General features: G+C 49.9%; 1 protein-coding gene across 1 annotated transcript in view; it reads left to right on the plus strand.

Annotated features, from left to right (window-relative positions):
- The window catches only part of GALNT14 (polypeptide N-acetylgalactosaminyltransferase 14), a 97736-nt gene that overhangs the window by 47841 nt on the left and 22020 nt on the right, over positions 1–27875 (plus strand). Inside the window, exons 3-6 of the mRNA XM_054822313.1 lie at positions 10247–10345; positions 19650–19717; positions 22279–22344; positions 24121–24242. Of these exons, the coding sequence (XP_054678288.1) occupies positions 10247–10345; positions 19650–19717; positions 22279–22344; positions 24121–24242 (355 nt within the window). The remainder of the gene's footprint in view (positions 1–10246; positions 10346–19649; positions 19718–22278; positions 22345–24120; positions 24243–27875) is intronic.

Genomic DNA, 27875 nt, shown 5'->3' on the forward strand with positions numbered 1-27875 from the left:
TGAAGCTCTTGGCTGAGTCGCAGTGCCTTGCTTTGAAGCATCCCCCTGTACCTGAGGGCATAGAATAGGATGAGCAGAATATGCGCGGTCTTTGGAGCAGGGTTTTGCTGCTGTTAATATTCTAAGGCAGGTTACTTTGCGTTGAGAAGTAACTGCTGGTTAGATGTACTGTTAGCCCTGAGTTGAGATGCTGTCTATCCATCAATACCACGTGTCTCTCTCCAGCCTCCAGTCTCTCGCTCAGTCCCTTGGGAAATGGCAGAGTTAGTACTGCCAGGGCTAATTATTCCTCAAGACAGAAGACATGTGATAAAATATTAACCTTTTTCAAAAACAGAGCCCCAGTTAATTAGCTTCACTTCTGTAACACATTCACCCAGAGATAAAAGCTTGTTCCCCAGATATCCGTCTGTGGCATGGTGATCTTTTTGTGTGTCCTGGTCACGATGGGGGACGGGGAGAGGGGAGAGCTGGGAATTTAATAAAAGATGGTGACCTGCCAGTCACTGCGCCCTGAGGACAAACCGCTCCATTTCAAGGTGAGCTGTGTCCAGGCACGGGCGCCGCTGCTTTTGTTCAAGAGGCTGAAGCTGGAAACTGAGACCGAGTGGGTGGTGGGATCCCACAGCTGGGTTACGCCCGTGTTGTCAGTGCCACATCTCTGGAGCCTGAATTTGGGGGCTATGTGGGTGGACAGCGCTCAGTACAGCTGAGTGAATTACTGTGTTTCGGTTCTTTGGTTCTTTGAGAAGAAGAAAAGCCAGGCATTAGCAATTTCAGGATAAACCGAAAGCAAAGCTCTCAGTGAACCTGAAAGTAAAAATACAGGAAAACTTAAGGCCAAAGGGATCTGTTTTTCTCATCCTGAAAAGGAAAAAATTTCATTTAGATCTCAAATGTTTTTGACACTTCTAGTCATCTAAAAATGACAGGCTGTATTTAAAAGCAAGTGGTTTTGAGTATCAGATGAAAAGTACATGTTGGGCTCCTCTGGAACAAATGATGTGCTGGAGTGGAAGTGATGCCGCGATGCGCGTCGGTGGCTATAGGAACCGCCGGTGGGAGGATGCGGCGCTGCCATGGTGGTCACTGTGCTGGGGTGGGGAGGGCTTCTTCCCACTGCAGGGAGGGATGAGGATCTCTGATAGACCAGGACTGACCTCAGGACAGATGTGCCAACACTGGTCAGTCCATGGAGGCATGGGGTCTCCTCTTTGAACTCCATGAGCCCCTTCCTTGGCAATGGACAGAGGGGATCCTGGGTTTTTACAGGGAAGAAAAAGCCTGCTTGTCCCAGTGCCCTTCACAGGAAGCTGTGTGGCACCCAGCTAAACCATACCAGATCCCACTGATGACTTCATGATGGACGTTGCTTCATCACCAAGTGCTCCGGCGTTCCCGGGGTGCCATCGATCACTCTCTGCTACAGCCATCCTCTGCCTTTGACCGCTATAATGTATTGACCACTTGTCTTACAGTTATTACATGCCATCGATTACTTTGATAACTTGCTCCAAGTAATTTTGACAGAATGAAGTTGTTTGTTTAACTTCCATGCTTGTCTCAGTGTTCCTATTGACCCAATATGTTTGCGTAGGCTGAAATCGAAATCGAGTATTAGTAAGCGATGGAACTAATTCTCTGAGGCTTGCTACTAGTGATAATTAAGGCCAAGAGACAGTTTCTTCCATCAAACTCTTGTTTGTTTGCTTTTTTTTACGCTACCCAGCACCTTAAAGTCTTCTTCCATCAGCTGTAGCGAAAGGACGATCACAGGCAATGTTTCAGGGCCATTTGGCTGGATTTTTGCTGTTAAGCACTGCAGATCCCTGCATGCTTAAAGTGTTTTTGAGCTATCACAGCATGGAGTTGGGTTTGCGCTTCTCCAGTTATGAGTAAGGAGGTGCTATGAAGATGGGGATTTTCTCTGCTTTGATTTACCACATGGTGCCAGGAAATTTTGGTCAGAAAGCATCCTCCCTAATGAATCTTTACATCTGTGGTTCTCACCCTCTGACAAATAATTTGAGGTTGTCCTGGCTTCTAAAGGTCTTTGTTATAGAATTGGTGCCTTTCCAGGAAGGTGCAAGGTACAGATTTTGCTTTTACCTTCACCAGGTGAGAAGCTTTAATGGCAACTCTGGTATTTCAGTAAAACTGACATCGGAATTTTGGCCAATTTTAAAATTCTACTGAAAACAAAGAAGGTTCTTTTTTTTGTTGTTTTCTTTTTTTTTTCTTTCACTTTTGTTGGCTCCTTTTTCCTTTTTGCCTGAGTTCTGAGAAAGGAAGGGTAGGGGAAGTCAAGAAGCAAGACAGACCCAGAGTCTGTGAGGAGGGCCCTAGAAGTCTGAATTATTCATGAGCTGCTTTGAAAATCAAGACACACAATCTGGTTTAACTTGTTTTTAAATGCAGCCGTGCTATTCTCTCCTTCCTTTTTAGTAGGTTCTCTTCTTTTCCCCCCCTCCCCTTTTCCAAAGACAAAAACCTAGCAAATTTTTAATAAATTATAAATGCATCATCTCATCACTTATGAGGTTTGCAGGCAGCAGCACATCATGTGCACAGAAGGTTATTTTTGCCTTCTTGCATTTCTCCCTTTCTTCAAATTTAGCTGTTTGATTAATTTTTTAGATATCTATCTTGCCGGGAAAAGAAAGAAAGAAAGAGACCAAAAGAGGCAGTGAGTTAGAGGAGATACTAATTGTGCACTAGCCAAATATAGCACTGTTTCAGTTTCCAGAAGCTGTGTAGAAAAATGTCCTTCTTGGTCAACCCAAGAATTTTGACCTTCTCAGGTCAACCTGCAGTTGAGTTAACCCGGATTCCCATTTGAAAGGTCCCTGCCCTGGTGGGCAGCGTGCGTGGTGGTCACTGCAAAGGCTTGGAGCTGCTTGCCTTCAGGCAGGCACTGGCTGTGACCATCACACTCATGGTAGCACGCTGGCGTCAGAAAATCACGGAGGCTGAGAAGACCTCTTTCATTGGCAGCTGCATCTTCTCCTGCCTTTGGGAGGGCTGTTCTCTTTTGCCTGTTTTCTAGTATTTTTGCTAACGTGCTGGGAAGGGGAGAGGTTGGGACTTGGGCAGGTTCCTCTGGGAGTTTAATTTACAGCCAGCACTGGTTCAGTGCCCTGGCAGTGTTTTCCTGATGGACTTCCTCACAGTTTTATCCAATTATGTCCAGTTAAAGCCTGCTAAATAATTCCTTGTCAGCTCTGACGCTAACCACCATTGAATATTTGTTGCAGATGTGCCTTCTCACCCTCGCTGAAGCCCTTGCACATCCCCAAGTCGTCTGCTCAACCGGGGATTCCTCTCTTTGGATCGCCCCCCCCATTTCTCCCAGCCCCAGCAGCCACTGACGCTGTTGCATGCCACTCTGGGGATTTTTCAGTCCCTTTTTGGGAATGCAAACCTGGGGTGTGTGCCAGACCAGCACAGAGAAATCCTACTGACCTTTGTCAAGGGTATTTTTTCACTTTGGCAAGCCAAACTTGAGCTGGCGTTCCCTGCAATTACGTGGCACCGCCAGCTGACATCTGACTCCTCGTCCCTTCTTGATTCCTTTTGTCACGGCTGCTTTCCGGATTCCTCTGCCATCAAAGCTCTTGGCGTTATGGAGGAAACCCCAGAGCTTTCTCAGTACATCTTTGTCCCAGACCCAACCCTAAGAGCAAAACATGCAAACAGCCTCCTCGCTGCTAGCAGCCGTGCCCTGGCATGGCCCTGGGTGCCAGCCGGCGCACACGGTGCGTGGTGGTGCTGGAGACGTGCAGCAAGGCAGGCCATGGTCAGCCCTCTGTTTGGCAGCCTTATCCTGATTGAGGGATTGCAAAGCATACCCATAGAAGGAGGAGGAGGAGATGATGATGTATCTTGGGAAGACAAAAATAGGATTTTGAAGATCTCTCAAAGCTGGGTGGCAAAGTATTTTGAGGTAACCTGCAAGAAGGATGGCTTGGGGAGAGCCAAGAGGAACCGAGGATGGTGACAGGAGGTGAATGTCACGAAGAAGGCCATGCTGACCCTTCTGCGTGCACCAGTTGTGCAAATACTGAATTGTCGTATCCTGTTTATACTATTGTATGAGACTGACGTATTGACTGTAACATGAAAAGTACTTCTTGGATTTTCCATCTCTGGAGGGCGTGAAGTAATGATTTTTTTGAAAGGTAATCTGCAGCCAGACACAAGTCACTGGGCTTAATGCATGGTAACTGAGAAATGCATGGATAACTGGGAAAAATGTTACAGAGACCGTGTTACCCAGAGGCCAGGGGAGACAGTGCACAGTCCTGTCCAGCAGCATGCTCTACGAACTCATTAACTTCCGTACGAGTTGGCACATACATTGCTATATAGCTCTAAATCGCAACAGGTCCAGCATCCCTATTTTTAGAGTATTTTCATGGAAGTCACCTGTAATTTTGCTTCAGTTTGAAGAAAGGGTTTAGGCACAATGGTTTCCCACTGGCTGGGGACTATGCCACCCTGAGAGGTTGTCCTGAGAGGTAATGACCAAGGTGCCCATATGTCCTGCCATCCCTGCAGGCATGTGGAGCCCAGGCATGTTCAGTACTGGCCATGGCAAGGCACCTGGGGTTCTAATCCCTTCCTTCACACCAGCATCTGTTTGCTTGCCTATGATGGGTGACTCCCTCCCTCCCTATGGCGGTAGTTTTCATTTTCCTCTGAAGGAGTCATTTTTCACGCTTGGTTTGTTGTCAAGACTTGCTCCAGTTTCTTCTGGGGAGGAAACCACAGTGGCTACACCAAGGATGCCCGGCCACAATAGTCAGGTGAAGCAGCTCAACCCAGAAAGGGCTGAGCTGATTTTCATGATAAGAAAGAAAAATGGTAAAAGAAAGCTCTCCTTGTTTTTCTTTCCTGGGCTGCCACCCATTTCCAGAAGCGGACTGGCTCCCGTCCCTTTGGTAAGGTACAGACATGTTTACAGCACCTCTGGTCTTTCTCCTCTGCTTTCCCTGCCACTCTGTCTCTCCAGCTGGGGTGGGGGTGTGACAGCAAGGTCCCTGGGAGGTAGTGGTTGACTGACTGGCATGTAGCCTGAGCAGAGCTGTAGAGGCTTCTCCCAAGCATGGATGACTTGGTCCTGACCCAGGCCACGCTGGAGCAGATGGTTGAGTTCCTTCAGTGGTGTGCACCAGGCTGGCGAGATCTCTTCTTCCAGCATGGGTATGAGCTGAGAGCTTTGACATTAGTATTAATTCTTTCTTGTAGTTGCTGTGGAGATTTGTGTAATTTAGTTAATTTTTTCTGTGAGCTAAAAGGACTTTTTATAAAATTTTTCCCCTTTCTCCACCAAGTTCTTCTCCGCTTCTTGTGGAGTGCCAAGTCACATGCAGCTCATGGTAGTTGCACTGCTGTGACATAACTCTTGCACGTGTCTTCAAGAGAGCCATCAAGCTTGGAGAGCTAGTCAGACTCGAGGAATGTTATCTGAAACCCAAAGCGCCTGTAGGTTTGTCCATCAGTGGTGGTGTGAACCCATACTATTTCTGATGGCAGGTCCCTGTCCTCTGGGTCAATGTGAGAGGGACAACCCTGTGAGTGCAGTGTGGACGCAAACCCAAATACTCTTGGTTTAGATGTGTGGTGACGAGACTGCTCTCCCACATGTTTCCAAGGAGAAGAGAGGAGCCAGGAGGGAGTTGAAAGTAGCTCTGTCTGATGTGGCTGGCTGTTTGAAATAAATATGCAGAGAGCGCTTTGGAAGTGGTGAGCTGTGTTGAGGGAGAGTTTGGACTTCACAGAAAACGTTAAAAATTCAAAGCAGAGCTGTTGGCAAGTGATGGCTGTCGAAGCAGGAAAGAGGAATGAGCAGAAGCCCGGCAGGGAAAGCTGGGTGAGCAGGATGAGGATAATCATCTCTTGAAGGAAGTTAACGAGGCACAGGAGAGGGTGAACTTGAGAGGTGGGTTTCAGGAGACACGGCGCAGCTCTATGGGCACGTGATGGTGGATGTCAGGGAGAAAACACACTCTGGATGAGCCTGGGAGTGGACCAGGAGGGGTTGACGAACAGGATCCATCTCCGTTCACACAGTTAGTCTTTACCATTGTGCTTCGTAGTGGTGTTCCAAGGTGGGCTTTGGTTTGGTGAGGGACACAATGAGCTAAATCTGCCATTTTAAACGTAAAACAGGTTGAAATGCCCTGGGAATGGGTGTTCATTGCTCCATCAGGAGGACCTCTAGGGACACAGGGGCAGCTGTGTGCAGAGGCCACCACGGCGTGGTACCCCATCGCTCACCAGGACCGCAAGGGTTGAAGCAACCCAAGAAAAGAGTCTTCACAGTGAGGGACTTCGGAGGCCTGTGAGGAACACTGGAGCGTCCAAAGTTTGGGACTTTGCGGGAGGGCTTTGTGATTCTTGCGATGAGTGCAGGGCTCTGGCCGTCTGCTCCCTGTGCCCGCAAACGAGTGCGCCGTGATTGATCCCTGAGCTGCTAACAGCACACTGGGAACATGGAGCTGAGATGTGCTGCTCCTTCCACCCTAAAGGAAGTACGGCGAGCAGCCAGTCCAGGCTGGGGTTTTCCATGGGTGATTCCTGCAGCCAGAATGCCCCTCCCATAACTTTCTGATTCTGAAATTATTTCAAATTTGAATGGGAAGTACCCTTAGAACAGAAAAGTGAAACTTCCCATCAAATGAAAGTTTGACTCGTGGGTTTGCAGGAGGAAATAATAGTTTCTCCAGCTGGATGCTCTCTCTGGTATTTTTAGGGCAGGCCAGCCTAGCTTCTGTCTTCTTCTGTCCCCCCAGATGCTGCGAGCTGGCGGAGCAGCCCACGTTGCAGGCAGTTCAGCCTGGCAGCGTTCCTGCTAGCACTTGCTGTGCTAAGATTGCTCCCCAGTCCTGCTGCAAGGTTTCAAAGCATGAAACTTTAAATTACTTCAGCCAGTGAGTTTCAACACACTGCAAATATAAGCAATGCAGTTATTACTTTTTTTTTAATTTTTTTTTTGGAACAACCTAAAAAAAAAAACCCTCAAACTTTCGTTGGTTTCCTGAAAATGTTGTGGGTGTTGTTTTTGTTGGGTTTTTTTTTTTCTTGTTGGCAATTGGGTGACCTATGAAATACCATAAGCAGCACAAAACATTTATCCAGTGACAGCCTGAGGTAGCACAGGCAGCTCTTTGTGGGTTTATTTTCATTATTACAGCAATTTTAGGGCTGCATGCTGCAATTTTCACTTGCAGTGAGGTATTAAATTGAAATTACCCCAGATGTAATTGTCACACAAAATAATTCTGGACATGCTGGATTTAATGCTTTTCCAAGCTGTGGTTTTTATTACCCAAGCAAGTGCCAAAAAAACACTTGTAGTCAACAACTTAAACTGAAATCTGCCTTCTGGAGAGCCAGGACGTTTAGCTGCAGTTCCACTGGGGGAGGAAGGAAAAAAGAATAAGGGACCAACTGGAGGAAACTTTGGGAGGGCTCCTGAAAGAAGCGCCCGGGGTAAAATCCTGGGCAAGGGCAGAGTCGGGGCCGCACGGGGACCCCGGAGGAGCCCTGGCAGATGCAGCAGCTCAGCCTAACCCTTTTTCGGGCTGGTTTTCTGGGAGGTGAGTCCCACCCGCGGTGCGGTGCCGGTCACAGAGGTGAAGCAAGGCTGGGGGTGCTGCCGGGTCCCTGCCTGCTGCGTAGCGGCAGCGCAGCCATCGGTCCCGTCTCTGGGATGCGACGAGCCTCATTAGGCAGAAGTCAGGAGCAAGCCGCAGGTCTAGACCGAGCCGTGGAGGTGCTCGTATATGACATTTCAGTGTTTCCCACATGCACGCTGCCTGGTTAGGCTGATCCGATGTACAGACATCTGGAGTTTTAAAAACAAGTTGTTGCCATGCACGAGGAGCAGGCTCAGCCAGCGTGCAATATCCCCGGCACTCCCACTGATGGGTGATACAGCACGCATCACCGCGGCTTTATTTATTAGCTCCTTAACTATTGTAATAACATAAGTAAAGTATGGATGACTCTGTATTTTCTACCCTCTCTCATTCTTTTCCAGAAATAGCTTCCCTCGTTTGCTCCACACAAACCCCTCCTGCTGCTGCACTGGAGGTGGGTGGAAGGACACACATCTGGAATGGTTAGGAGATAACGGTGTATAAATAGCACAGGGAGAGCGATCGTTGTAGTCTGTCCCTGCAGCTCCGCAAAGCCAGCGAGAGCTGAGCCTGAGCGCGGCAAACCAGGCGCCGAGCAGCAGCAGCAGCAGCAGCTTCTTTCTCGTTACGTCAGGTTGGGAAAGCTGAAGTTGGTGACTGGATGACGCAACGGGCCACAGTGACCCGGATGAGCAGCTCGGGGCACGACCTGGTGCTGTTTAGTAATTCAGAAACCCTCTGCTTTTAGCATCCCTGAGATGTAACTTTGATGAATGAGGGTGTTGTCACGCGGGGCAATGTCACTGAATTTTCTCCTGCATGCGGAGTGGCCGTGTAATTTTGCCATCCTTCGAGGATGGACCTAGAATTAGAATGGGCTGAGTGATGAATTTCTGGGGTTGGTGACTATACTGAAAGAACAGGGTGGTAATGAGAAATTTGCTTTGGTCAAGTTGAGGCAGGGTTTGGGAAAGGTTTTGATGAGAGAAGGCAGCAGCCAATTTAGTGTGAGCTTGCAAATATTTTGTCGCAGCCAAGATGTCTTTTTTTTTTCCTTATTTTTGTAATTACTTCACCTGTTGCACCCTTTTTTCCATTAATTTAGGTCACTTTGTAAATAATCAGAAATGCAATTTCAAAATGAAAAGGTGGAAAACCTCATTAAAAAGAATATCTCAAGCATTTTGGCATTTCTGAGGTGCAACCTGCCGTGCTGATAGCATAAACCAGCAATACCTGGCTACTGTTACTTGCTTTCTCCTCCCCATCCCCAACTTCATTTTCCCATTTGTTTTTACTTTGCCTTGCAGATACTGTGGTCCGGAGCTTTGGGGGAGCAAACAGATGGTTTGTTGCAAGAGCGGTTGCTCAGTCCTCTTTCCTGCTTCGTTTGAGGGTGGTGGTGGTAGCACTTGGGCAGCGAGGCGAGAGCGAGCGAGCGGTGCGTGGATGGGAAGGGGCGTGATGGCTGTGATGAGGAGCTCCTCAGGCTGGGCATGGGGTGTCCTCCTGCCACCCGTGTGTCACCTTAAGGCCATGAGAGGGGCCAACAGGGACCTGGAAAGAGTAGCACAAATGTAAGAGGTGTGTCTGGATTTCCTGAGCTAGGAATATGTTGGCATCGGTCTATAAAAGCCACAAATTTCATCAGCTAAAGGTCAAAGTAATTACAGAGTCTACGACGTTTCCTCCTGGCAGCAGGGGTTGTGGTTGCAGTTGTGGGTTTTCACCTTCTGCAGGCTGGCTTGGAAACGGTTAAATCCTAATCTTCCCTCCAGTCAGGTTATGCCATGAAGGCAGAATGAATAAGGAAACAATCAATTTCGGAGCAGGGCTTGGCTTACCTTGCAGCGGCTGGTGGAAATGGCTGCCTCGGGAGGCAGGAGTGAGGCGCTCGGAGCTGGAGCTGCAATGATGGATGCTCTTACCTCTGCCCGTGCCACGTGCCAGGTGGGTGTGAGAGTGCTCGGGCCCCTGCCTCGATTTAAGGAAGGAAAAAAAAAACCACCTCATCATGATAATCCAGTATTTCTGGAATGACACCGAAAGCCCCACGAAGCCCTCAAAGCCACCGAGGCAGCATAAGACTTGCAGCTGGCCTTCTGCACGCACCTCGCCTGTGCCTTACCTTAGGTGTGAAGGACCCGTTTCTGATACCATCGTGCTAATGTCAGCGAGGAGCATCGTTGCCGAAGGTGGCGTTGCCCTAGCTGGTATAAAAAGGGAGAGCTTTTGTCTTCCCACTGCCTGTCGGTGGGGGAGGCTGGTGGCACCAGGAGGGTGTGCTAGCTGGGAAGCAATGGTTAGAGAAAAGGGCTGCATGGTGGGCGCCTCCTTTCTCATCCCTTCCTATTAATGACAGCAGAGCTCTTTTTGCTGCTTTAATCCTCAGTGACTTACTTGGCAGTTTCTGGACCCCTTCAGAAAGGATTCATGTAGAAAAACACTTTTTTTTTTCTTTTTTTTCTTTTTTCTTCTTCTTTTTTTCTCAACAGTGGCTTGAGGACCATCTACGAATGGACTCTGCTGCCTGTGTTAATGAAGTGAGCTCCCACTTTGAATTCCAGCGCCTGAACGGCCTTTTCCTCTTTCTCCCTCCCCAGGTGTACAACTTTGCGCTATCGCCAGGACCTCCCGCCAACCAGCGTCATCATCACCTTCCACAACGAAGCCAGGTCGACCCTGCTAAGGACAATTCGGAGGTAAGAGCTCCCAGTCTGCTCTTAAAAAAGGGTGAGTTGGCTAGAGGTTTTCATGAATAAAGGCAGAATCTGTTTGCACTCGCTGCAGCAATGGGACCAGACCTACCAGCTACGGTCTCAAATGATTACCGGGAGAAATTAGCGTGAAAGCTGATCTCCGAGAAGTAGTTTTTACAGTGGGATGCTGAGGAAAGTAAGTAGCTGTGCTTCCCTTGCAGGGTCCAGCACGGGGTGCTCTTGAGGGAGCGGCAGAAGATTAGAGAGAGTCTGGGATAAGTGGTTTTATATCCAGCTGGGCAGCAGTGCTCAGCTGTATTTTGTCCCAGTTGTCTAGGGACAGCTATTATTCTGCAGATGTCTGCTCTGGTACTGCTGTTTGAGCTTCTCCAGTGACCCATCAAGTGCCAGAAAGGCTTGCTAATTGAGAAGCCCTAATGGTGCACATGCAGACTGGATTTTCAAGGACGGTTTCTGTACTCCTCTGGATGCACGGTGGAGTGCTCTGGGCATCTGGCCATTCCTTCATTTGTCGGTTTGTTCTTGGCTGTGTTTTGCTGTAGTGGATAGACTAAAGGCTTCATTTTCACCGCAGGGTTTTGAAATCAGCGTTTAATCCCAATGTGTGCCTTGAATCTGCAAGTTCTCTTGTAGGAAGACTTAGTGACCTTTGAGTGGTCTATCTCCAGCTCTTGGCTGGTGGGTTCCTCTGTAGCGAGCTTGGGTGTGCTCTGCTCTGTGCCAGTAATAGCTGTTTTGCAGGTGTGTTTCATGCCCACATAAGTGAAGGTTTGTGCCGTGCTGCAAGCCTCGTCAGTTAAACTCTGACATCCCCAGGGACCCCTTGCCATCATCAGCACTGGTCAGACTGGGGTATCTGGCTGGGGGGAGGCTTCAGCTGTGCCCCGTTCACTGTCACGTCTTTGCTGGGCTCTTTTCTGCAAGCAGCATCCTTCCTCAGGTGAACGCGCCCAGTGCCACAAGTGAGTTTGACAGTCCTGAAATTGAATTCCTGCTTTGCTTTATGGTTTCATGCCCAATCCTATCTCCTTCGCTTCACACTTAATAATCTATCACGCCTTTCTCTCTCTAGGGTGTGTGGATTTCGGGTGTGCATAGCACTGACGCTTGATGCTGTGTACCAACTCCATGATCCTGGACCTTCTCTTTTATCTTTACAGTGCCTTGCAGAGCTTTACCATTCTCCAGAACTCACTGTAACAGAGATGGCAAGGCAAAGCCAAGTGCAGACCTCTAGCCCCTGAGATATAGGATGCTTATAACTTGTGAAGTGCAGGGATGGACCTTAATCTCTTTTCTGCCTGTAAGTCAGTGCTTGACTGTCCTGGCAGATATGATCATGAGTGATGTTGTCACATGAGAGATGTTAGACCCATGATACAGCTCTTATGCCTGGATCCCCCATATCTGGCTTCATTAGAGAACTGTTCATTGCAGTGATGGCAAGGTTAGAAATACAGGTAGTTTGAATTTTTCCTTCTTCCTCTAGGATATTGTCCTCTGAAGTTTCTGATTTCCAGCTATAAAAAGACTTTCTTCCTCATTCCTCTTCTTTTCTTTGCTTGACTTGATTAGTTGGCTTTGCTGCCTTCCTTACCTGGTTGCGTGTGATTTCCACCGCAGCTTTGCCCCCGTGCACTGCTCATCCCCACTCACGTGCCCCAGTGATTCCAGCACTTGTGTTTTGTCTGCGGCGAGGTTTTCCCCAGCTCTGGGGCCCCTTCTGAGCCCTCTTTCCTGGAGGCTGATCTCCAAACAGTGCCAGAGCCCTGCAGAGCGTCCCGCTGAGCTGCACCGCAGAGGCAAGCCCAGGCAGTGAGGAACTGAGATGACAGCCTAGCGTCCCCATCTCTCCTACCCCTCCCTGAGCTGAGATCCTGAGCTGACCCTCCTTCTTCTGATCTCCATGGTTTGGAGGTGGCCTCCTGGCATCAGAGTTCACCATTTTCCTCCTAGATGCAGTACTTAGAGGCTTGCTTTGATCCAACTGGCCTTAGGGGTACCAGCCCTTGGCGGCAAGCCATGCTGGTGATGTGGCTCCTGCTCTGCTCCTCTCCGGCCATGATTGTGCATGTATTGCCACCTCTCTGCCTGTTTTTGGAGCCAGCTGAGAGCTCATCTGCCTCTTCGGCCTCTGTAGGTTAATTTGCTGTGCCTTCTGACTGCTCTATTTTTCCCTGCCTTGCTCGACAAATGCTTAGTTTAATTAGATCTTCTAGATAACTCCATCCCACGGTGGCTGTAACAATATGGATCATTTTCCATGGCCATTCAAAGCAAACTCTGTCCTCCTGACACTGCTTTCTGCCTTTTGGAGCAGTCTATGGCCAAGTGTCTCCAAGCGCTTTAAGTGCAGTAGTAAATAAAATGGGCACCTCTTCTACCCTGTTCTCACCAATACATCTCCACAGTGCGCTCTGGGTATAATCCAGGTGTCAGATGGGCAGACTGAGGAACAGAGAGGTGATTTGCGGTTGTTGGAAGATTTTGGGTTGCAAGTTCCATCAAGTTGGGTTTTCCAGCCTCATTGCAAAGTGAGTTTTCCATTAACCGCCGTGGCAGGAGCAAGAAGCAGGGCAAGGGGACGTTGCTTGGCTTCTCCAAAGCCATGGGGCGACTGGGCACTGTTCCCCCAAAGGAACCACTTCGTACAGGGCCCCATGTAAACATGGAGGGGTGGCAGAGGGAAATGCTGGTGAAGGCACCCTCTAGCAGGGACTGAAATCAGCTCTCGCAGAACGGACCCCGTACATGATGAGCAGGAGAGATTTTGCTATTCCTACGCTTTTCCTAGGTGCTTGAGAGCTTTAATGCTCACCGAGAGCTGAGGCTGAGCTGTATTGCAGGCTCAGCGTGTTGCGTGCGGCTCTTGGTGAGGATGCGAGTGCTCTGACCCATGAAGCAGAAGCACCAACACGTGGCCTCCGCAGCACCCCTTACGCAAGTCGCGTTGCGAGTGTTTGTGACAGTTCGTTTATGAACAATTTGCATCGTCAGAGCTATTGAGAAAACCTAGTGGACTGTGTTGAATAATGAATTAATTTAAAAGTTTCATGATCTTTTCTCTGACTGTTTGCCAGCTGGAAGAAAAAGAGGGAAAAAAGAAAAGAAAAACTAAATTAATCAAATGCCCAAATCTCTGCAAATGATGTAGTCAGCGTTTATAAATGCGTATGTCACTGCTTGTGAATACGTACAAATGTCCAGTTAGTAGGGGACGGGTGCCATGAGAAAGGGAAATAGAAGAGAGGAGAAGATGCTAGAAAGGAGGAGATGGTGAATAGCAAAGTAGCTCTTCAGATTTTTTTATGATTTTTCTTTTTACTGTGTAGACAGTGAAGAAACTACCATTGGGTTGTTGTTTCAGCCACTCACTTTTTAAATGACCTTGGGCGAGTTTCTTATCCTGCCGCGGTTCAGTTTCACATATTTCAAGCTCCAAGGCTCAGGGCATTAAAGATGGTGAGAGTCTCCAACAGTTCGGGGATGGGACCATGTGAGTAAACCCAAGGAGGGAAGGCAGGAGCAAGGGACAGAATAAGCAATGCCGGAGGCATTTTGTAAAAAAAAAAAAAAAAAAAAGCAAAACCCAATTTCTTCTTTCCTCTCTTTCCATCCTGTGCTAGCTTGGATTTAGAAAGGGAGTCCAGCTCGTTGCCCAGCTCTAGCTGCTCAGCTCCTCCAGAAGGAGAGCTTGAGGATGTCCCCAAGGCCACAGCAGGCACTGGAGGAGAAGGAGCAGCGTGGCTGGGAAAGGAGCCATGCTCCTCGTCACCTGGGGCCAGGCTGGGTGCTGGGGCTCTCGACAGCGATGGGTAAGAGTGCCTCCCCATCTTGTAACCCCTGTGGTTAGGGGGATCTACTCCATGGCTTGTTTATGAGAATATCATCCCCTTTCCTTTGCTGTCCCTCCTCTGCAGGCATCGGCGTGCTCACATGCCGAGATGTGGCTGCTGCTGGGGGACCAGTTGTGCTTTCAGGACGGGATGCGGTGCAGCATCCCATGCCGAGATCCGCAGGGAGCAAGGCTCGGTGCGTGCCCCATCCCTGGAAGCATCCCTGGGAGCTGGAGGCAGGGCTGGGGGAGGCAGAACCGCAGGCAGCCTGGGGTGACGCTCTGCTCCCAGACCGTCAGTGACCACCGTGCTGTGACTTTCTCCAGCGGGATGGTTTTGGGAGTTGGTGGCCGGTCAGTGCTGGCACAGGCTGGGCGGGAGAGGAGCGCAGGAGGCTGTCGTGCCGGTGACCTGCCGGGCAGAGGGTGAGGTGGTCTGGTTTACTCTGCTGAGTGGTCTTTATTTATTTATTCTTCAAACTTGCAGCTGGGGAGCTTAGAACAGGAATAAGGAAACTTAATTATTTACCTCTTGCTGACAAACCAAAACACGTCCTTTGGCAAAAGTCCTGATGCGAGTGCTGTGAATACCACATCAAATATTTAGATCATTAATTAGAGGGAGAATATCATGCCTTTCATTTTCCAGTGCTCGTAAGAGAAGTGATGTCCTGGACAGCCAGCATCTCGCACCTTCCCCCGTGCCGCTACTTTGTCTGCACCCAGACACATCTGAGGCGGGGAAGTGACAAAGCCGCGCGTTTCCTTCCTTAGGCAGCGGCGGCACCGTATAGAGGCTGTGCCATAACTGAAACGAGCCTGATTAAAGAAGCAAAAACAAGCCAGGTGTTGCGCAGAAACTGTATAATTAGCACTTTGTGCTGACTATTTTTTTTTTTTTTTTTCCTGCTTTTTGCTTAGACCCTGGACTTTTTTTTCTTTTTTCTTAATTTGCTAATCATCTCTCATGGTGACGAAGTACACAGCCCTCCGTGTGCTTTTACCTTTTGATGTTAACATAAGAGAACTCTTGAATTTCAAAGAGCTTGGTGGGTATTTGAAAGAATAAAATGCGAAAGCCGCAGTGTAATCAAAGCTCATTATGGTTATTCTTGGTGTGATGTCTCTCTTCCTACATAATTAGCCATTTTGGGTTGTTGAAGCAGTTCATTTTGGTGGGCATTTTCTCTCTGCGCTCTCGGTCTGATTTTGATAATTGTGACCCTTGGCCCTTTCAACACTTTATTATACTCCCAAAGGTGGTGGGTTTTGTTTTTTTCCCTAACAAGTCCCAATATGTTGCCATGGAGAGAATTAAAGGGTTCATGAATTCCCGAGGATCGATGTCCACAGTCACTGCTCTAAAGCAACTAGTATTCTGGGCGATGACCAAAACCATACCGACCTTTGGTCAGAAGATCTGAAGTCCTCCCTGCAAACATTTTCCGTGTCTTACACGTCAGGGTGACTTTTGCATTGGTATTTATTTGCGGATGAAATTGTTGAATCCAGTGCTTACCTCTGGGTGGGAAGAAAAGAATTCCAACAAATTATTGAGGAAGAGGAAAGAAGGACCTTACAATGAAAATTTAAGGTGAAATTCCCCATGATTACATCTGCATAACGTCTGCTAAATCCATTGAAACAAAGAAAATTTCAGCATTAACTTGTCAAGATACTTCAGCAGCAAATCTGGCCTTACGGTGTTGAAAAAGCATAAGCACTTTCTGGACTAGGGGCATGAGTTTTCATTTCAATGGTAAGGGGTCTTTCGGCAATTTAAGGGAGAAAGTGTTGTGATCTGTGGCTCAACAGAACTTAAAAGCTGTTTTGATTTGTTAAAATACGCCCATCACTGCAGTATATCTGCCTGTGTTTGATTTCAGGGAAAAAATTCTATAAATAATGGGGGACTTCAAAGCACTATGATATTAATTGTATTCTGATTTTACCCTCATAAAAGGAAAAAAAGCCATGCACATGCATAAAGAAAGAAAAGAAAGTATATAAAAAAATCAAAGCTGAGCAAAGGCACAAGTAATAGAAAAGGTGGCTTTGAATTTTTAAAAGTGCTTTTATAGCCTATCTGAAAAAAAAATAATAGCCCCATAACGTTGAAAACATGCCGTAATCTGTGCCTCGGTTTCCCCTCCTCCCTGAGGAACGCCGCAGGAGGGATGTTTGTAATCTCCTGTGTTTCTAGTGGCACGGGTACGTTATCGTGCGATTAATAAAGCACAGGTAGAAAACGTGCTGGAGACGTGAACTGGGCTTTGCTGAAAAGCCGGCGCGCTTGCTGTCGGCTGCGTCGGGAAGCGGGCTGCGGCCGCGGCGTTGCAGCCTTTGCTGTGGATCGCTCTGTGCCTGCACCCGGTGGCCCTTAGCTTGGCGGCGGTTTTGGGGCTTGCAGGTGTCGGTCATGGATTTGTAAGGGCAATAATGACCTTAAAGCCCGCTGAAATCAGTGGACATCAGGTTCCTTGGAGCAGTGGTAGACCCAGCTTTTGGATCACCCTCACCAGGGCTTTTTTCCCGTTGGATTTGGGAAAGTGTTATGCTGTGGGTGAGTCCCACCAGGGAAGTGATGGGAGAGGGCTGCGATGGTGCGGGGTGAGGCTGCCCGCAGTGCCGGGGGATGCTGCGTCACCCGCGGTGGCGTCTGTCATTAACCCCATGGAAGGATGATGGTTTGTGGAGCTGGGTCAAGCCTCGGAGCGGTCCCTCCCTCGTCAGTCTGCACGATGACTTTCCCGCTCTTGCTCTGATCAACCCTCTGCATCCCGTGGGTGGCCATCGCGGGCATTCAGGGGACACCGCCATCCCCGATGCAGGGGGTAGCAAGGGGAGGTGGCACGCCGCTGGCAGCAAACGGCCTGACCTGGGAGCAGCGGGAGCCTGCAGCCGAGCAGAGAGCGGGCTGCACATCGCCCCAGCACACTGCTTTGAAAACGGCCCGTGCTGGATTTTCGTCCGTAAGAGGTGCTCTGGGGGGAATTCTTGCAAGGCACCGAGTACCGCTTAGAGCCCAGGTTTGGTCTACGGCCCAGTGCAGCGGTTTCGGTCGAGTTATTCTTGTTGGTACCAGCAAAATCAGAATCGGCCCCTTTGCGACCGCCTTCCTGTAGAGTTGAGCCCAGCGTTGTACTTCTGGCAGCTGAATCTATAGGGGAGACTGGGCGGAGGCAGGCTTTGAATATTCAAGTTGCCCGCTGCCTCCCCCCTTCCTGCTCTCGGCAGGTTATTTATTTATTTTGCTGGCTTTTTTACAAGTCTGCTTCTTTCCTGCAGGTTTCACCAAGTTAGGTTTCCAGGCAATCAACGCTTGTTAAATATTCCACTGAGCATGATATTGCTCTCCTGTCTCTCTGTACTGACGCTCAGCTGCGGTAATTTGCTGAACTCAGCTCTCGCATATGGGGATTTTTTAAAAATAACAAACCTATTAATAATAATAATTAAAAAACACTTGACAGGTGGGAACAGCACAACTAAATTGCTCTGTGTGCCCCAGCGGGAGGAGGGGCGTTCAGCCACTTTTTCTAACACTTCGTGCAGGCTGCGGGCGTTGGCAAGGCGGCGTTGTCTAACCCTGCTTAGTGCAAGCCTTAGTGATGCTGGGGTGGCCGCAGCATCTCCTGGCTGTTGGGGCTCCCACCATGACTGCTGCTTAGAGGACAAAGGCTTTCTTCTCCTTCCCACCCCAACCTTAACATGCAAAGCATCAGAAGTGTGTGTGTGTGTGTGTGGGAAATCATAGCTTTTGCCAAGATCCTCGAACTGGAGGAGGCTGGGATTGTGTTTCCAGGGAAAGTAATTCTTGGAAGTGATTTCTGAGGAGCTCCACAAGGGAGGTGCCAGCCTTACCCACTCTGGTCTGAGATAAAAACTGTTTTTTTCAGGATTTCTGCTGGAAAAAAAACCCCAACAACCAAAACTAAAAACATGGAGGGAGGATCCGTTTCAAGCATCTACCTTGAGATGTCCTGTTCTCCTTCCAAAAAGATCCAGCTGAACTCTAGAGAGTTGTAATTCCAGCACCTTGGCAGGGTGAGGGTACAGCGGCGCAGGCACTGGGCACCTGGCAATGGGCATAGATACTCCAAGCCCTCCTGGGTGGGGTGGGCTGGGCTTGCCATTTCTTATCAAGAAGGTTTCATCAGAGAAATGCAGCCCTTTGGCTGAATGTCCTCAGCTATCCGGGGTTGACGCCGTGAGACCTGTCCGGGTTCCTGCCAGTTGGGCTGGTAGCTCCCAAGCACCCTGGTCCCCTGGGGATCCTGCCCTGCAGAGCCCTCTTGTCTGGGGTCTGGGCCAGGAATGTGGTTTTCCAGACTTCCAGGCTTTTTGCTGGAGATTTGGGAACCTGAGAGACCGGGGGAATCTGTCAGTAAAGATCTGGAGGTATCAGGGGCTTCAAGGTTGTTAGCCCACGGGGTGTCTGCCCTCTTATACCAGTGAGAGGTTTGAAGGTTTTTTCTAACCCAGACCCAGCTGTGAAATTTTGGGGGGAGGATTTTAAATCCTGTGTGAAAAAGGAACCATGCTTAGGATGAAGTTTAAATGCTGGAAAAGCCCGTACAACCCAACTGGCTTGATCAAAGCCTAAGTCAAGTGCTTGGAGATTTTTAGGATGCCCTGGGGTTTCTGCTTCAAGAAGTCAGCCTTGACCCTTTGCTGGAGCAGGATTTTAAGCACGTGTAATTCTGCCGACCTCTGCGCCATGCGAGAAAGGGGAAGAACAGGTCCAGACTTTTTAATAATAATAATAATAATAATAACCCTCGGTGGCATAATTAAGGGAAGATTGTAGCTTTCAGCCACGTTACACAGTCTGTCCACCTGGAGGGAGCCGTGAACCACATCCTCCTGTCTCTCTCTTGCATTAAATAGGCGGGCTCCAACCCTGCTCTTATCCTCTCGGCAGTCTCTGAAACGCAGTCAGCTCACGGATAAAAACCAGGAGTTGTCCTGCCATGGCTGTGAGCTCCGTAAAGATGGGTTTGAGCTGGGTAATTTTCTCTGTGTTGGCCCTGCTGTCGGCGGACACCATATCATTAGCCCCGGGAGAGGTGGCGGGGTGACGGCAGCTTTGCTGCAAGCCCCGTTAGGAAACTTGGTTGATGTGCGTGTTGCTGAACAGCCGGTTTCTCCTGGATTTACGTGGCGCTCTGCTTTTGCTCGCAAAGGTGGACAGGGTGAATCTCAGCTATTTTCCAGGAATACCAGGCGCTTGGCTCTTAAATCAGGCTACAGGAGCCGATAGCCAGGCACTGTTGGTTACTGGGGAGTGGTGGGGGGTGGTTTCTGGGTCTGACCTAGTATATCCTTTCTGGAAATCCAAGCTGGTTTTCTGTGCTTTGGCAGGGATCGGTTCCTAGGCTTCCCTGCCCCGTTTGCTGGGTTGTTGAGTTGGTCAAGCACTGTCATGGATTTTCTCTCTTCATTCTTTAGCGTGCTGAACCGCACCCCGGTGCACCTCGTCCATGAAATCATACTAGTGGATGACTTCAGTGATGATCGTAAGTCACCCTTTCTCTGTTAAAAGTGAGGGGGCAAACTGAAAGAGACTGTGAGAGGCTGGGATTTACGCAGAGAAGGGGGAAGAGTTTGTGGAAGTGAAAGGAAATTTAAAGCTCCGTAGGTGTGGAGAGCAAACCCCGCTGTGCCAAGTTTGCATCACCGCGTGGAGAATTCAGATTCCAAATGATCAAACCTCTTCTCATGAAAATAATACAAGAAAAGCGCATGGCAAACCATTTTTACACCCAGTAGACATTAATTCAATCCTTACCTGGTTGTATCCTGCCGAAGCCGTGATGCATTTAATCTGGCTTTCAGCTGCAGCCAGGAGCAATTCTGGGTTGACACCACTGGAATTGCACAGGATAACGACAGTCTGACCCTCCTGATGTATGCATATGTTCTGCATACGTTTACGTAGGTGGCCAGCAACTCTTGACTGATTTTTTTTTTTCCACCCATGTAAAGAGAATTTCCCGCACAGGCTGCCCATTTCTGAGCTGCACCATAAATAGTGCTGTATGCCACAGGCAGCCCACATCCTCCTGCCATTCTCTCCCAGTTAATAGCGTGACTCACGTGAAATCAATAGGTCTGATCTCAAGCAGAAGTCAGTAGCTGAAGCCCCGGGGACTCCCAGGGAACTGCCCCAGCTAAAGACCTTACCCAGCGCGATGGATGAGTGGAAGATCTAGGCGCTGAGAGTAAGTGCTCAAAAAAAACCTGTCTCAGGCATGCAAAGGATGGTAAAATACACCTAGGCTGAGCGGTCCACGGCACTTACATTTCAAGGAGCTGCAAAATGTAGCCATTTACTAGGAAACGTGAAAACAAAGCCAGAGAGGTTTATAAAAAAATGGATCTACGCTTCGCTCTTGGATGTTATAAATAGGCAGTGCCTCAGAGAGCATGAGGGACAGATTTCACACGAGACCCACTTCTCGGCATCGACGCCTCCCCGGGGAATCGCTGAAGCCAGGGGAAGGGTTTGCAGTGGTTACGGTGAGCTTTGGAGCGACTCCGTCACACGGGGAGCCAGGCTAGGCAAGCCTGGGGACCGGCAGAGCGGCTGCAAGGCAGGAGAGGAGCAGGAGCGAGGACTCGAGCTGCCCTGGCGCACAGCAGAGCAGGCTTTTTGAAGGGCGGAGGAAGTATAAATGCCGGATCTTTGGCTAAAGAGACAAGGCGCTTGCCTTCCTGAAAGGAGAAAGGTTTGTGGAAATGCAGCTCCCCTGTGGCAGCGTGCCCAGGGGCAGGAGCAGGGCTGGGGTTCAACTCATCCCAGGGCACCAAGGGGGAGCCTGTTTCCCATGTAACTTAGAGCAGCCCCTCGGCTACTCGAAATCAGCGCTTCTCAGCTGTCTTACATCTCCTTTCCTGTGATAGTCTGAGCCTGCTGGCATCTAGTCTGCATGCATTTACATAAAATACATGTATTTGCATAATATGCTATACACACACGGTCAGTTTTTTTCCCTGCAGCCCACCCCAAGCAACTGGTGCTTTTATCTCGTGCCCAGTTGTGCCTCATTTCTCACCTCCGTCTGCCCGCTGACCTTTTATTTGCTGGGATGGAGTTGTTCTGCACGCGGGTTCTCGCTCTTCCCAGCAAATTTCCATTGTAGGTCCGTAGCCAGCCCCTGCCACTTCTGCTGCCCTGGCGTGCGCAGAGCAACGCAGCTCAGTACCGGAGCTGTTAGGGATACCAGTACGGTGATGTCTCTTGTCAACAAAGATTGCTGGAGGGGAGGAAAGCGCTCGGAGCTGCGTGTGGGCGCATAGTGTGGGTAGCAGGGATGGGGCACACGCGTGTGTGGTGTTAGTGCTGAGGAAGAAGAGGCACGAAGGGCGTGCAGAGGTCGTGGCGTGGGCGTGCAGAGGTGGAGGGGGCTGTGCTGGGTACACCTGCCTGCAGACCCAGCTCCTGCTGGGAGAAATCCGGGTGAGGAGGGATGCCAGGGCTGCAGGCAGCACCGGGGCAGGAGCAATGGCAGCAGCTGCGTGTGGGATTGCAAGATCTCCTCAGCTCGGGTGTGGGTGGCCATGGGGCTTCTCTGCCCCATGGAGCTGCTGCTGCCCAGGGCGTAAGGAGCCCCCAGCTGCTCCATGGGGCTCTCTTTGACCTTCCCTTCTCCGCACTCAGGGCTCGCAGGCCACCTCAGGAAGCTCCTGCCCTGCCAGGGAGACGTGCATCAAACAGCTTATGTGTTGCTTTGCAGCTACCAAAAATAGTCATTTGCATTGATGGGCAACAAGTCAGATTCTGACCCCAACCGTGGCTCTTCTGTGCTGACTTTACAGCATAATTCAGCTGTTCTCGGTGCAAATCCACTGAGTTTACACTAGTTTCATGAAAACCACTGCTCTGCCAGTCCTGATTTACACTGCGTGAGCTGAGGGCTAAAGCCACCGTGCCCCAGCAGCGCCATCACCCTAACAAGCCATCAGCCAGTCCGCAACGGGGTCCTCTCCCTGCTCCCAGTTTCCCCTGGGACCATTTCTGCTGCCAGACCCACCACGAGGGCTGAGGGTGACATGTCGTCCCTTTGTGTTTCCCAAGCTGACGACTGCCGCTTGTTGGGCAAGCTCCCCAAGGTGAAGTGCTTGCGGAACGGACGGCGAGAAGGTAAGAGCTGCCTGCCCTTGGCTCGGGTGGGAAACCCAAATGTTGGGAGGTATGAGAGCAATGGAGCTGGGGCGGAGAACCTCAGTGGAGTGGGTGATGAGGGAAGTGACTTCTGGGGATGGGGGCGGGGGGGGGAAGGATGATAAAAGGAGACGTGATAAAGGGCTGAGAGTTGAAATAGATTCCCCCCCTTTGCTGAAAAAGGATGGGGCTATTAAGATATCCAGTGAGGCTCAGCTGTAGCTTATTAGCCAGAAAATTAGAACAGGCAAAACAAAGCCCCGGGTCTTATTTTTAAAGATGTTTGCTCTAATGAGAGAGAGGAGATCTGTTCCTGCTGCTTCTGTGGGAATTTTTTTTTTTAAAAATAATTAATTGTATTTGAAAGATTTAGAAGGGCTATCTGGAGGATGAATGTACGCCCTACTGGGCTGCTGCTGGCAACTTTTTGAGACATTTTCAGCTCCCCATAGTCTGAATGGGTGTTTTCAAGTCCTGCTTTGCAGTATTAGGAAAACAAAAAAACAATGAAGTTTTTTCATACTGAAAATCAAAGGTGTGAGTCCAGGTGTGTATCAGGTTGGGGAGACTGAGGAGCGGAGAGAGTTTGTCTGTGGATTCTTTCTGTGGAAGGTTTCAGCTCTGCAGGTCTGCTGTTGGGGTGGCATCATCCCCCTGTGGGTGTCAGAGATGTATCTGCGGTGGTGGGAGGGTAGGGGAGGTCTCCATAGGTCTACACCTCCATCTCATCCTTCTCTCCTGTGTTATTGAGGTACATATATGCTCAGCCCTAGTGCTGGATGGACCTGGAGGTGCTGGTGCTCCATAAAGCAGCCGAAATTTGGGAACCCAGCCTGGAGGGCTTACCTCACTTAATACATCACTGAAACTGTGTTCCTCAGCACCTGCCAGGGTTTGGAGAGGGTTGGGCCGGATACAGCAGACCGTGCCTACCCACAAGATCTCAGAAGCTGCAGAGAGAGATACAGGGACAACCTGCGTTGCAGGAGGCGACCTTAGCAAACTCTAGATTGCTTTGGGCTTCGTTCTCCTGTCCCTCTCCCTCCTGCTCAGCGGCTGTTCCTTGGCCACCTTTCCTCTAAGGAGTTTTAATCTGAAATCAGTGACCTCCTTCTGTGTGGACCTGATGCGTGGCTGCTCCCTGAAACCATCCGTCTCTTTATCTGCCCCTATCTCCCCTCATATTACCGCTATTTCTCCTTCATCAAGAAGCTCTGCTCCCCTTGAGCAACCTGCGTGTCCTCCTGTTTGCCAACAGACCATCTCCTTTCTTATGCTGCGGTTTGCTTGAGCATCAGCCGCGGGCAGGAGGGGTGTTGGAAAGCCAGCTGACTCCTGTATAAATAGGCAGTTTCCCACAGAAAACCCACCCTCAACTCCCCTAGCCCATTCCCCCCCAGACTTAGGTCTATGTTCAATTTATTACCTGCAGGGGGTTATGGAAGCATTTCGAGTCCTGTTTTGCCCCAGAAGGTGACAGCAGAAATAATTGCACAAATTAAGGATTGGCATAAATGCCATTAAATCATTAATCTAGGTGGAGCCATTTATCTGCTTTGGTGACCTTGGGAAATGATTGGCATGCCTTGCAGCGCTGGGAAGGAGGCAATGAACCCCAGCCATGTTTTATCCAAATGGGATTTAGATGGGTCAAAATCCAGGGGATGCAGGAGCGCAGGAGACCGTGCTGGAGGAGCCTGGGGATGTTCCTCAGCCCTGAGTGGGTGGCAGCTGACGTGGTGTGTCCCTGAACAGGTCTGATCCGGTCCCGAATCCGAGGGGCAGATGTGGCACAAGCAGGAGTCCTGACCTTCCTCGACAGTCACTGCGAGGTGAATAAGGACTGGCTGCTCCCTCTGCTGCAGAGGATCAAAGAGGTGAGTGCTCCTGAGAGACCAGGGCCACCCTCTGGGATGCGTCGCTGATGTCCACCTTCCTCTTCCCTCTCAAAGGGCACGACCGCCCAACTGTAACCATTTGCATGCCAGCATCCAAGTAAGAGAGCGATGAGCTATGTGGGTACAAAGCTGCCTTTTCTGGTCTTCCTCCACCCAGCAGCAGGTGGGGTTATCTCCATGACTGGGACGAGGTGCCACCTGGGGCAGTGGGGCTCTAACCGGCAAGCACAGGTTGAGTGGTGAAAGGGGAATAGGTGGGCAGTGCTCCAGCAGAGTTTTTAATTAGGCTCATGTAAAATGCTCAGTGCTGATGATTTAAGGGAGTGACGGCTCCTTGAATAGGGGCCGAATTTAATTTCATGCAAATTAAGCGCTAATAAATTGATTTAATAGGATTTAAATTCTGCTGATTTCGGAGCAAACAATGACATTCGCCTTTTGCCAGCGATGACTCTTTCACCAGACGTGCGCACGGAGGCTCCCGGTGCCTTGTCGCTCGAGTCGGAGGGAGCTCTGTGCCGGTGACCCGCCGACACGGCACGGTGGGGGCAAAGCCCTCAGCTCCATCATGGACATGTGGTCCTTTCCCATTGCTGTGCCTTGTTCCCCCACCCTTGCTACACTCCTGGTTGCTGGTATTTATTACTCAGCAATTTTAAAACTACTAAATTATGTTGAAGTAGGGGCAGCTCAGGAGCAAGGAGAAGCCAAGGTGGTGGGTTGTGGAGAAACCTGCTCAGCTGGTGTTCACGGTGCCCCTTGCCCAAGGCGTCCTGCTTTGCGTGCCTCCGTAGGCGATGGCTGTGCTGGCTGGGCTGTGCGTCCCCTGTGTGCAGCAGCGGTGGGGCAGGGGGACACAGCACCGGGTCAGGTCCCTCCACGGTGGGCGAGGGCAGTCGGTGCTGCTGGCACTCACAGTGCAGCCCGCGCCGGAGAGGTCCCAACCTCGGTTTGCAGTGCTGCTGATAAATGGTAATATAACGAAAATGGCCTTTTCATATTATCGATCGCAGCTCCGACGGAATTACGAGAACACGTGCTATGAAACCCCACCCGAGCCTCGTAGCCGGCCTGCCCCAGGGTGGGAGTCTTTACTGCATTGGTTGTTCCTCTGAGCTTTTTTAAGGCGGGCAATTCCCCATTCTCTGCCAAAGCCCTGCTGTATTTCAGTGGGGGATATCCGGAGCAATTGCCTCTTTCCCAGGCAGCACTTGTGATGTGTTTTGGCAGGAGAAGGGCAGCGGCAGGAAGGGCGCAGGCAGAGCTGCTTTCCCACGCAGCTCCGGGACTGTGCCCCAGGTTGGGTGTTCGTGGGGTGGGTGACTGTGGATGTCACCGTGTGGCGTCGCCATAGGAGTTTCGCTGCATCGTGGTCTAAATAAAGCATCAAATGCATGCATCACCTCCATGAACTTCTTTTTATTTGCACTTCTGGGTTAAATCTTTCTCTGGCTGGAAGTAAGGCAGTCTGTAAGCTTGCACTGCTGCTCATGCTGCTCTTACCCTGCCCGGCGTCTTGCTGCTCAGCTGAAAGGCAGCAAGGGAGAATTACTGTGAAGAATGTTGAAAGACTTGGAAACCAAGTGGGGTCTTGCTTGCTCGCTTTTTAACTGCTTGCCAAAGCTGCAGAATAAGGTCAAGGGGTCCTCGGTTTCCTTCTTCCCAGGCCCACCGTACCTATCCTTTACCTCAGGGTTAAAATATTGATCAGTGAAGTGTATGAAATGTTACTGCTGCCACCTTCAGGCTGTGCTAACGAGATGGCTTCCCTGTCCCAGTGCTGCGGTGAGGATTAGCCGCCTAGAAAGAGCATTTTCTTACCACGTTACTCCTAGGAACAGTCTGCTTTGAGCTAACGTGATTTAAGTTTCAAGCAAAGGAGCGGTGCATGGCTCCCCCCACCGCCGGCCATCCCGTGCGTTGCTTCTCTTTTATTTTCTCGAGCAGAGCAGCTATTCCTGCAGCTTTCCATGGTGGGAAATGCCGGAGCCTGTGTGTGCCACCATGCACCTATATGGACACCTGTGAAGGTGCCTCTTAAGCGCCACATTGAGCTTTCCCGGCAGCTGATGGCACCCCTCCCCAGGCCCACACTCACTTTCGGGTGCGGGCAGCACGTGCCCAGCACGTGGGTTTGGAAACAAGCAGGACTAGAAAGTCTAAGAGCAAGTGAAGGGGTGTGGGGGGAAGAGAGAGGGTCTGGGGGTCTCGGACCTGTGCCCAGGAGGGTGTGTGTCCCAGGGAGCGACAGCGGGTGTTTTGCACCAGCATGTTTGTGAGCGTGTGACTGTGAGCGCGTGGGCACAGACTCTTGTTTTTACTTACGGAACAAATATCTCTAAAGCCATTAACAGTGCATTTCGACTGAATAACTTTTTTAAGAATGTAATTATCCAGCCCAAGGCATTTTTACAGTATGACTCAATGAGCTCGCCCCAAAGCTGGATTTGCAAATGGCAGTGGGATGAACCAGTGGATGGTGACCCATCACTTCCAGCTCAAGCATCCCCCCCAGTTTGATGCTCTCCTGAGGCAGGTGAGGGGCAACCTGGCCCTCTCACCTTTCCTGATGCTGCTCTGGGGCCAGAAGAGCAACTGTGGCCCTTTTTGTTGACCATTACAAGGTCATGATGTTGAGGTTGAGAGACAAGCTGTAGTCAAGGTCCTTTAACAGCGTTGAAACATATCCAATGTCTTCAGGACCATTTTCAGAGTTTTTCCTGTTGATTTAGTTCCATAATTTGGCTTGTCTGAGAAGCGTATCGGAGAATTGGAGGTTTTTGAGAATTTCATGTTGAAGAGGATTGAATATTTGGGTATAGTTAATATTAACATGCCCTGGCATGGGAGGGTATCAGAAAACCAGAAAGGTGAAGCTGCCTATAATAAGAACTGGTCCTCAACCCAAAATAAATCATAGCAACAGTGCTGTGCTCTTGAGCATGCCGTGCTTTTCTTTTGAGGGTCAGAGAGACCTTCATGAAAGCTGAGTAAATATAAATGCCTCCATGGCACGGCAGGGAAAGTGAGGCAGGGAGAAGGCTGAGCTGCTGAAAGCTGCTAGCACTCTGCAGTAATGCGCTCAGCCAAGAGGTAAAGGGGATCTTCTTGCAAGAACTTGTGCCGTGCAATGAGTAGAGGTGTGGAATTGAAACTGGGGATGAGTGTGGGCTGGAAGTGCTCACTGGTAAGATGCTTGATGACTAGATATGATCCTTTCCCTGTAGTGTTCGGCATGCAAAGCAGACGCTTTGCTTAAACCTTTCCCCTACCCTCAGGCAACTAAAGGCTGCTTGGATATATTGAGCTGTGGGAGTTTGGGGGGCACTATGCAGCCGCAACGATGGGTTTGAAAGGCTCATTGTGCCTGGACGTGACTTGAGTTTCTCTATGCGGTACATAGGTACAGCAGATTTTGCCCTTTCAGTGGGATGTTTAACTTGCAGAAAGTCATGTTAAGAGTCCTGACTTGACGTTGTTATGGAAATACCAAGTATTTGTTGTGCTTATTTGAAAACCTGAGCTCTAGTCCAGCTCCCAGCTCATGGCCTTTGGTTGCTTCTTCCTACAGCTGCATTTGAATGCTTCTTTGTTAGCACTAATTTCTAAAAC

This window comes from Grus americana, chromosome 3 (assembly GCF_028858705.1).
Source record: "Grus americana isolate bGruAme1 chromosome 3, bGruAme1.mat, whole genome shotgun sequence".
NCBI classification, from domain to species: Eukaryota; Metazoa; Chordata; class Aves; order Gruiformes; family Gruidae; genus Grus; species Grus americana.